The sequence below is a fragment of the Bombus terrestris genome, chromosome 10, assembly GCF_910591885.1.
Source record: "Bombus terrestris chromosome 10, iyBomTerr1.2, whole genome shotgun sequence".
NCBI lineage: Eukaryota > Metazoa > Arthropoda > Insecta > Hymenoptera > Apidae > Bombus > Bombus terrestris.
In genome coordinates this window covers 18,038,061-18,049,708 of record NC_063278.1, presented here as the reverse complement: position 1 = coordinate 18,049,708, position 11,648 = coordinate 18,038,061, and the positions used below count along the sequence as shown (strand labels likewise).

The following is an 11,648-nucleotide window of genomic DNA, read 5'->3' as shown; positions in this document are numbered from 1 at the left end:
CATTAGCTCTTCCTCATTCTTCACTCGTTAGTGATTCAATTATCCGCGTCGTTTGCGCAGATCAAAGAAAGGGCTTAATCCTTTCTACAACGAAGCCTTTCGTGGGCGGAGCATCGACACCTTTTTTTTGAGATAGCACCTTGGCGACTATTGTACCAATACACCGCGTCGCGTGCATACATAAAAGCATCGCGCTTATGCGCGCGCAAGATTGGTCCAGATTCCTACCCGACTCTTCGTTGTCCTCTCTGTCTTTTTCTCTCTCCGGTTCTTGGTGTTCTCCTGTTACGCTTTCCCGGCTCTCCTGGTTTGTGTGCGTGCCCAGTGGCGCCGCCGGCCGGGCGAAATCCTAGAACCCTAGAACGACAGCCGAGACTCGGACCCCCCCGTTGTTCAGTCGTGGGTGCAGTGCGTGCGAGTGTGCAGTGGTTTCGGGAGCTGCTTCAACACCGGCGTGGCCTGGAGCGTGCGAGGTTAAGTCAGTGTCATATTGCCAACCCTCGTTGCCATTAATATACGCTTCGATTTTTGCTTATTTTTTTTACGGTATTAACGTTTCCTATTTTTCGTCAATTTGTTTACTCTCGTAGTGCATAAACTCTACGCTTTATGACAGAGGATTTTTACAAGTCTAGGGATTAATGTTTCGTGTGTTTAGTTCTTAACAGCGTTTGTCATTTGTGTATGCAGATTGTTCGAACAACGACGCGGTTTACGTTTGCCAGGGATACAGTTTAGACTGTTGGCAATTAATTAACCACTTAACGGAACGTGACAAAAGCTTGATACCCTTGTGAAGCAACCGATGGTTCTTATCGGTCGTAATTATTTATCGTAAGTTCTCGTTATTTATTTTTCGTTCAGCTCGCACAGTTAATTTCTTCGAAGATTTATAAACCGTACATTCGTGCAACTGCGAAGCCCGCCATAAATTTTTTGTGTATATTGATGGCGATCGTAATTGGACGGAGGGAGATAGCGAGAAGTGTTCGCGGAAGATAAAACACGGCGAAAATACACCGTGTGAATATCGCGGGCGCGTTAATGACTTGGTGTTGGTGTGTTACGACGAACGAAGACGTCGCGCAGTTCTCGCAAAAGAAGGTCACCTGTTTCATGAGCTGCGATTATCTGAAATAAAATATCATTGACCTAGTTAGCAGCGCAAAAGTAATTAGACATTCAGACTAGTAGGGACCGTAGGTGAGAGCAGAGTGTTGATCGATCCTTCGTCGTTGCCGAGCGCATGTACGCGATCCATCGTAAATTCACGTTTCCACTTGTGTATCGGTGCGTGCGGTGACACCGAGTTGAAATACGGCACGCGGGCCGCCCATCGGTGAGTCGCGATGCTTAGAAGAGGAAATTTAGTCTCGTACGGATAATTCAAATCTCCAACCAGCTACGAGACGGAAACGAATGGCCGGATTTTCTCCCTAACGACTAACGACATTCATATTCGTTAGCTTCACTCTCTCGTTTTTTCCCCTCTTTTTTGCTTTTCGACGTTCGATGGTGGAATCTTGTTTCCCCTATCTGACCAGCGCACTATCGACCTATTATCGATATCGATCATGAATCTTCGATCTCCATTACGATGTTTCGAGTTGTGCATTGTGTCAGTCTTCTAGTGTTTTCGACTAGTATTAACTGCCTATTTCAGTTTCAAATTTTGAATTCGAATAACGGTACTTTTTACTATCTTAATACGTTTTTACTTGTAGTTTGCCAATACCAATTTTCATTGCTCTGTTTTATATATAAAAAGTCCAGTTGATAATTTGTCGATATCTTGTTTCCAGTAATGTGCGACTATGTTTGCAACATATGCAGACATCAAAATCTGTATACACATTCTTCACCAAATGAAACAAGTGAAATTAGTTTAATCATAATTGATGCATCAGACGTTATGAATTAACCGCATAGAAGCTCGGAATGTTCGAGATTATCTTCAAAGATTTATGACAAAGTCGCGAAGAGCGATAGATGATTTATTGGCAGAGGTGGTTATATCGAATGTACTTATTAGTAATATTGAACACTTTATGTATGTTTATAAGTAACTATAACAATATACCTAATACTATATTCTTTACTGATATACATATATGTAATCGAACTGTAGATTTCAACATTTATATCCATGTTTAACGTAAATATAACATTTCTATGGGTAGACTGAATGTAACATTTCTTATTCTTAAAAGATAAAACCTAGATAGACAATTGATTTATTAAATATAACAAGTATTATATTTTTGGTTTACTTACATGCTTTTCTTTATTACGTGCATTTTTCTGTGCCGTCAAATTTTCTACAAATGTATAAAAAGTCGCAGTCTACTTACGACAAATAATAATGTTATGAGAATAGAAACGTGTTATCTCGCTATTATTATCAGGAAAGATACGCTACCTGCGTTCAGGGTCCGATATATAACATCAGCAACTATTCGTGATTGAATCATAACGATATTGTCTTCTGTTTACGCGAATGTTTGTAGCAGAGCGTAATTTGTGAGTGGAAAACGTACGAGTTGCCAGTTTGATATGCAAGTGGAAAATCCATTGAGCTAATCCTAATCCCAGCACCGATGAGTGGTTCACCTGGACTGATCAGACTACCTGCATAACGATCGTTGAAAATCGGATTAAATGCTGTCAGGTATAGGCTTGAATTTACATCCAGTGGTTATCTCGTTGAATTGCAGCGTACTTTCGTCTAATGGCCTTTCGCAAGATACGCGAATCAATCAGTTGCTTGCCGATTCCCAATGTACCGTTCGGAAATGATGGGTGCAACGTTTCGTTGTCCTTTAATAGCGACACTAGCGTTCTTATTTGCTTTCGCTTCTGAGAAATTAAGCCCACCCTTCCGATTTCTACTATTCATTGCATTTGTAGTTTGAACTTTCATGGCAATTACTTTCGACTTTCCGTTGATTACTTTCGAATAAATGATGTATTAAAATGCAATTAAGCGAGTATTAATAACTAACCTAATTGCATACATAGCTAGGATACTTTCTGGTGTTTACAAGTTATCACCTTTGTGCGTTGCCAATTCTTTTAATTACGGTGCAATAAGCGTTTAATTTAGAATTTTACTTTTATTCCTTTTAGTTAAATTTCCTGTATTCTTTGGATTATCTCTGACTAAATTATATTTTCCTATCGTTGGAAAGTATCATAAGTTTCAGGAGAATAAGAGAGAATTGTTATCGATAGGTACGTGTAATTTTCTATTTTAATATTTCTCTAAAAATATTCTTGAAACGTTGAAAGTCTTTTTCTCGATAGAGATGGAAGTGAATTGAGTAAAATTCGAGGATCCTAACAGGATTAAGAGTCACTTATTTAAATTATCTGTATAAGTATGAATCGATAAAGTATTATCTACTATCAAGTTTGAAATGTCTGTCTCACGAATCTGTTACTCATGTTATTAACGTTTCGTTCACCTGACATTATGATTCTTCTTGAATTTCAAGACTGTCCGACTACAATTTCTTTTCGTAATGAAATATCGTATTTCGCTTTTACTTTTTAAAGAAGGCAATTCTTCTATCAATTTTCTTCCTCTTAGTACCTCAGTCGGAACTTATTAAACAGATTAATCCAACTTTGAATAGCGACTTGACTGACTGTAGTTCGTTCTCTGTAGAACAGGTAATTAATATAATTGCGAATGGCGTCTAAGTTGATTCTAAGTATTATACCCCTGCGAAACATGGAAATTTTATTATGGCGCAGATGCATGGCAAATGGAAGTCTTGGAACTTAAAGTAAGCTGCACGACAGTATTAATAGCTTTTTAATGTCAGGGAAAATATGATTACCGCAACTCTCTTAATATACATTATCGTGGGACCGATGTGCGATAAATTAAGTTATTTAAATTATATTCCGGAGCGTGCTAGGTATTCAATTTTGTACCTTTCAACGATAGGTTAGCGAAGGCGCTTTTTGTCTTTCCTCTTAATCTAATTCGTCGCTTAACGTTTAACTTCTATAAAGTATAAACGGAATTCTAACATTTTTTCTATGTATATATCGTACTTCGTATTTCGTTGGAACCAAGATATAAATATTGTACACGGTTATTTTTGCATTTATTATACTATATATTGCATAATTGTCTCGATTTATTTGCACGATAAATACTCCTAAGAGGACCGAATTTGTTATATAATTACCATAAAATTTGCAATCATTTTGAGTCAGTTACGTCACAATTATTGAATGTTTAATGTTCTCGGCTTAATTACACCTGGGCGGTGTAACGTTCTCCTAAACTGGGTGTCGTTAGCAAGCGTGACGTATCTTTACTTTGCTTAGGTGATGAGAATAAAATGGCCGTTGAGATCGTATTTGCCACTCCTACGTCGAATATGTTCTTCTAGTTGATCGAGATTCTTAATGAAGGTCTGATAGGCTAAGGCAAATACAATTTCTTCCCTGTGAACTTTCTTAATACATTGGATGTAATTGTCTAAAGTTTAGACGACATTTAGAACTATATTTGTTTTTCGTTGCTGAAAGTACTCCTTTGCTGTCGTGTTAAATAATTTTTTATGTTCTTATGTCGTGCTTACAACGTTTTACTAATTATATTTTTTAGAATTGTATTATTTGTATTTTATATATATTTATGCGAATTCATATTTGGATGAACGCAATTAAACAAATACTATCTAAACAGAGATTAATTTCACGTATTATCATGAATATTATATGTACGAATGTTGCAATATATTCTGTGTTCTCGTATGCATAAAACTCTGCAGTCTAAAAGTCATAAACTGTAACAATCTCATGTTAGTAAATTGTTTTATATTTCTCAAATCTGAATATATTATGTGATATATTTCAAGTAGACGAGTTACTGAAAATATCCGAGACACGCATTAGGTCTCAAAAATGCAAAATTTTCATTTCTGGAGATACAGCTATCAAGATTCTTCGCTTAATACTTTTTGGGTTGCATCGTCGCACGAGAAGAATATATACTTCGACAGCTCTTGCCAAGTTTTTTTTTCACTTATCCTGTACAAGATTTAAATTCAGTTTATCTCGTAAAATATGCCAATAGTATTTCTAGAATAATACTGCCGACTGTTCTGTTTTAATAAAATATGATGAAAATTATTGAATTGAATAAATTGTGTATATATATGTATGCAAGTATATATATAATAAAATATGAAACAACTATTGAAATATATTGTTAGGAAAGTAGAAAGTAGCATAACAAGACAATGGATAAGCAGAGTATCGATACATTTTTGTGTCTCTCTTTTCATTGTAAAGGAATTCTATTGTGTTAAATTACTATTTATATTTATATTAGTTATGTTAATTATATAGTTAGTTATATTACTTAATTATAGTATACCAGTTATATTAATATATATGTGTTAGTAAAATTTGGTTAAGCAACAAATGAATTTTTTAAAAATTCTGTGACATAGTAGTACAGTTTATTACAGCTATTTGGAAATCCATTCTCCATTGAAAAATCTGCGCTCGAATATATAACGAACATTCCTTATCGACTATTGTTCGGTTCTACCATATTAAACAAGCATGTTTCACAATCAAATTTCACTTCATTAGATATAGGAAACCAATGAAATGTCTTATTTCATAGTTTGAAGATATCGATGCAGCTGATATGGTTGGAGTATATACTATTTGAAAGCATTGAAATTCGCGCATTTCATAGATACTTCAATACATTCCATGGTCAGATTGATCGTACACCTATCATACCAGTACAATCTGGAATCATGACAATTCAGATAATTGGAGAAACACTCTACAACATCGCATCTATGCCTACCTGACATTTTCGACCGCTTTAATAGCTTAACGCTGGTGAAACATTTTTTCAAGTACGATTTAGAACATTATTATATGGTTTACAGCTATTTTCGTTGTAGCAGGACTATAGCAGATTTTTATTACGTGCAGAATACTTTGAAATACACAAAACTGTTTTATTTAGCGCATTCGCAATGCAAAACTAATTAAGTATCTTTAGAGAGGCTGTTGAAAATGATTAGCTCTTTAAGCTAATTTTATGCGAGATATAATTATGTAATGAAATAATGTGTAATAATGTTCACGGATGAACAAGACACGTATTTCAAATTTCAGGATATGTAAACAATATAATGTAACATGTAACAATATTAATTATGACTGAAGTAAATGAACAAATTATTTAAAACTCAAAACCTTTCTTCAAACTTAAAAGACTTGTCATAGGATCGACAATTCAATTGCAGATTCAGCGTTTGTTTTATGTTGTTCTTTTATGTAGCCTAAATTGCGTTAACTTTTATACATGTAGTCATGTAAATAGTGGTAGATGTTAATAGAAAGTGAGATGAAAACAATACAAAATATATTCACATTTGTCATTTACAATAATTTTAGCTTTCTTAACTACTTTTAACTGTAATATTGAAAATAATATATATAGATATCACTGTAGTAGAAGTAATCGTCTCATTACAATAAAACAGCAACAAAAATTATCGTTTCGAAGCATTATTGTAAGAAGACTACAAAATCAGTTATTTCACATTCGGTTATTTTTATTTGCATAAAATTAAGATTTTTAGTATACCATACTCGAACTATACCATATCAGAAAAACTAGTATGAGTCAACAAATGCGGAAAATTCTTCTACTTAATCTTCTACATACAATCTGAGATTTGTTTGCGTAAAAGAATAAACGTAGTTGATCACAATTTCTCTTCTTAATTTCAAAAGTAGGGACCAACAATTGCAATACAGACGTACATTACTTGGTATCAGTACAATAATGTATTAAATAAAACACAAACAGTATGCAGAGATAAGCAAATAGAATTTTATAAATATTCATAATACTTTTCTCCTATGGTACATTGGTAGACTTACAAGAATTTATTGTTATGTACATGATAATATTGTAACAACGTTCAATGTCATTGTACGTATTCATTATTGGAATTATAAAAATAAAATATTGTTACATTCTTTTACATATAGCTAATACAATATAACATTCAATTGAAATTTATAGCAAAATAATCGGTTCGGATCTATAATAAAATAATTCAATTCAGATTTATAAAAAGATATTCAATTCAGATTTATAAGAAAATAAACAATTTATATTTATAATAAAACAGTCGATTCAGGTTTATAACAAACTATTCAATTTAGATTTCTACATCGATCACATACGTTATAAAAGTATCGTATCGTTAATATTGTCTTTACAGTGATATTTTCAAATAAAAGATGTTCATTCAATAATTATCTCTGAAATATTACAATTCCATTATCATCGAGAATTCACAAGTTTATACGCGTTTTATTTGATACTTTTTACAGATTCGTGGTTCGTGGTTAGTGCAGCCGAGCAGGAGTTCGATAGGGACGAGTGTGTTAGCCATAGTGGAGGAAGCAGGGGTCCATGATGCCCCCCATAATAGGGGAAACACTGCGCGTATGGTTCCTCTCGGCGTTGGTGGTTCACGGTGCTGTCGCCGGCAATCCAGACGCGAAACGCCTTTACGACGACTTGCTTTCTAACTATAACAAACTAGTGCGCCCTGTTGTGAATACCTCGGACGTACTACGTGTGTGCATTAAATTGAAACTTTCGCAGCTCATCGATGTGGTGAGTATAACTGTTTGTTCTATTTGTTTTGTTTACACCGTGATCTGGCGGATAATAGAAGGGCGTCGTAGCATCCGCGAAATTAGTTTCCCGTGTAATTTAACGAACGAGGAACAAGGATCGGTTTGAAGTTTCTGAAGCCTGCGATTATTATCTTATTATAGAAAAATGGCAGATTAAAATGAAATAAATGTCCGTAGATATAACATCGAATTAATCTCTTAACAAGTTATATTTAAGATTTTCTAATACTTCTAAAATACAGCTGTTTCTTTTTAAACTTTACTCAACCCTTTGACTGAAACTTTAATTTTACTGGCGTCATCTGTACACTGGATCGTTTACGTTCATCTTTAGAGATTTGAAGACTCTTGTATTTTTAAATATCCCTTAAAACTCTTCAACATTCTGCCAGGTTTCTAGAATATCGACCCATAATTTCTACTGAAATATGTTACCTTAATTTATTTAAGCAGAGCACAATTTAAATGAAAATATAGGAAAAGTAAAAAATTATTTAAAATTATTGTCAGAAGGAAACCCGTACGTGGATGGAGGGTTAAGATAATTCACTCTTTATGCGCGTCAAGTAAAATGTATTTTTCTTGAATAGCGAGGCTCGTCTGTAGCTTCCCCTAGTTCCTTGCCCACCTCTTAATCCGCAGAAAGACAGAAAAATGTATGTATTTTATCTGGATTGTTTCTTCGGAAGAAGTGGCCTTTGTGCTTCTTACACTTTGCCGGTTTATGGCACATTTCATCACGGTATGCGCAGTAATCGCTCGTCAACGAGATTGAGGGGAAGCAAGGGACCGTGACGATACGCCGTGGTTAAAATCGCACGTAGTAGTGTGCTCGTATTTGGGCTAAAGTGGATGGATACGATTATTCGATTACATGGTTATTATGTCGTTACTGGAAATGAATTTAGTCGTCGATTGTACATACATACATATATGTACCTAATCGATGAAGACTAACAAGTTATACGCATTGAAAATTGGTTAGGAATTACGCGCTATTATACGTTGCATGTTACATAATTTCCTTTTTGGGAAATATTTCTTTTACTTGCGTATGTGATTAGTACTGGTTACGTCAAAACGTATCATGGATGATTATAACTATACAAATCTTCTTTTAGATTATTTCATAAATAGTAAGTGTGGTCGTAGGTTTGTGAATTTATAAAAGTTACATGATATTATTGTAACAATTTTATTGTATTTGTATATTTATTAAAGTTAGAAATTATAAAATATTATTATTTGTTTTATACATAGTATAACAGAGTATTCAATTGAGATTTCTATATTGAATTTGTGCGTAGTTTATACAATATATTGGAATTTTTAGTAAGTAATTTTTAATATTGAATGATAATAATACTGACCTTCCATAGATTCCTTAGTCCTGCATTCGAACTTGAAAACTTATAATTACTACTAAACTTATTAATAAACTCGGTTTCTATTAAACTATTACTGCGAGGGATTACATTAAAAGCGAAAGTAAGAAATCAATTTTAGCAAGTTCTATTTGAGCAATAAAATGTCTGTTACCGTGTTCTTTTAATGTATTACCGAAGCATTATTTGAATATAGCATGCAAATACTTTTGCAATCAGTTGATTAAATAGACAATACAGTTTCAACATTATTTCAAACGCGTATACATTAATATAATATCGAAGTGAATACAGAATATATTGACCGGTATTATGATTTAAATTTGACAAACTGTTTAACATAAAATCGAAGCAGATGATCTTTCGTGATTTCTAAAAGCATTAATGAAAATTCTCGATATCTTTTCGATTCTCATTTTCATTTTGAATTTGTCAGATTATTCTAACTGCGTAATCTTCTAAATTATATTTTGTCATAACAGAAACGGAAGATCGGTTATTTCAATCCTGTGCGAAGCATCTTGACGCGAAATGTACGTTTTCATAAAAATTTCCATCCACCTTTTTGAACTTTTTGACAAGTAAATCTGTTGATTAGATTCTTTTCGCCTTTTATAGAATCAGAGTAGGTTACAGCCATTTCACCTCGCGCTCAAAAGAATATGTAAATGGATAAGCGCCTCGCGTAGAAGGTTTAAAAAGTTACACCCTCCAGGAGTATGAGTTCACTACCTAGGGATTCTATGTTACCCAGGGTTCCTCTTGAACTTTAGGACCTTAATTGCGTCAAGTGTTTGATTGACAACCTGGAGAGGTACTGGTCTTTATTAATTAAATACCTCGTGTGATAAATTGTCTTTTGTAGGCACGTGATGATTTATTCTGCCTTAATTTGCATTTAATCATTCACTAACTTTCCACTTTTCGCTTTTTTTATCGCCGTTCGAAAGTTTTAGAACAGCTACTATGTTGGCTCTAAAACTGAAAAGAACAAACTATATAATAAAGATATCAGGAAGTGACATTTCATCTAATTTATATATTATTGTATATTTGCAATTCTTGAAACATGCGCGCAATTTAAAATTCCTCTTCTACACCAAGTATTAAAATTTTATTAAAATTAAATATTTTATATATTAATATATTTTATTAAAACTAGAAGATGTCCCAAGACTTTTGAGCGAGAGTGTATGTACATCTTTAAATGATTTTTGTTAAAAAAAGTATTTTCCACAGGCTTCATCTTATATTATTAAACATGTAATTCGTTTGGACGACAATAATGTCATTATCACTTAAATGTTGTTATGGATTGTATCGAGAATTCATGGTATCGATAGGATAGTATTCCTCAAAATTAATGACATCGTTTATGCTGTTCTTTTATTCAACGTTCTTGTCAATATCCATTATACTCTTATTTCTTGTTGAAGGAATTAAGTTCGCAGATTATCTAGATTGCATGATCTCTAGTATTCATTTCGTAATAATTTTCCACTTGAATACGATTTTCATAATTCACGGAGATGAGATGCTGCATACCAGAGGTTTTATCCAGGTTCAATCGACAGGCGGAATTCAACCTATTTAATTCTTCCGATGCAGCATCCTGAATCATACAGACCAGTTATATCCACTATGAATTAGTCAAATCTGTCTGGAATGTCAAATAGTTATAGTAATTATTTACATATTTCATGATAGTCAGTCTATTTAAAATATATAAAATTATTTCTAATATTGGATTTTTAAATTTTGTATATTTGAATATTAAAACCATCCGTTTCGCTTATCAATTTTTCTATTATTATTACAAAATGTGGAATCTGTGAATTATTAAAAAAAATTATTCGTCATATATATCAAACTATCAATCGGTTATTAATATTTATTGTAATATACGTAGCAACGATTTGTCTGTAAATTTTAGTATAGTAGTTATATATGCAATGTCAATGAAATAAAAATAAATACACTTTTTGAAAGATTTTTATATAAAACTAAATAAATTTCTCTTAATCTCTTCTTATTTTTTATCCACGAAATAAATGTAGCTCGTTCTCTTTCTCTCTTCGAAAATCGAACCAAGACATTAATATTGGAAATCTATAGTTCGTACGCGTCAGCAAATAAATTAAATAAAATTTAAGAAAGATCAATTTTTCCAAATAGTATCAAGAATTTTATTTTTGGGAGATACAGATTTATTAAAATATGTGTGAAATACTAACACGAGATTTATCTCGTTTTCATTTATTGATAGGTAGAAATATTCTCTGAAGAAATATAATACTTTCAAGTAATATATCTTATCGTTGCTAAATAGACGTTAACCGAATAAATCTATTAAAATTATTGCAAACACAAGATTGCTTCAATTTTAATATCAACTATATATCAATTACTTATGTGCAAGTATATCTTAAAATGTTTGTATACGTATAACTTCGTAATAACGTATCATTAATGAAGACATCGAACTTTATTACAAGTAATTAAGACAGTTAGCGTACGACGTTAACGAACTGATATTTGATATCGTTTTAACGACGT

At 32.9% G+C, this 11,648-nt stretch overlaps 1 protein-coding gene across 8 annotated transcripts in view; it reads left to right on the top strand.

The window, feature by feature from the left end:
* Positions 1 to 366: 366 nt before the first annotated feature.
* LOC100648987 (acetylcholine receptor subunit alpha-like) overlaps positions 367 to 11,648 on the top strand; it is a 430,373-nt gene continuing 419,091 nt past the window's right edge. For 5 of the 8 annotated variants that reach the window (XM_048409567.1, XM_048409564.1, XM_048409559.1 and 2 more), the window contains exons 1-2: positions 367 to 478; positions 7,396 to 7,684. In XM_048409567.1, coding sequence (XP_048265524.1) covers positions 7,478 to 7,684 — 207 coding nt within the window. In that variant the 5' untranslated portion in view covers positions 367 to 478; positions 7,396 to 7,477. Of the gene's footprint in view, positions 479 to 690; positions 835 to 7,395; positions 7,685 to 11,648 lie in introns of those variants that run through there. The other 3 variants (XM_048409560.1, XM_048409562.1, XM_048409569.1) reach the window with 3 other exon arrangements.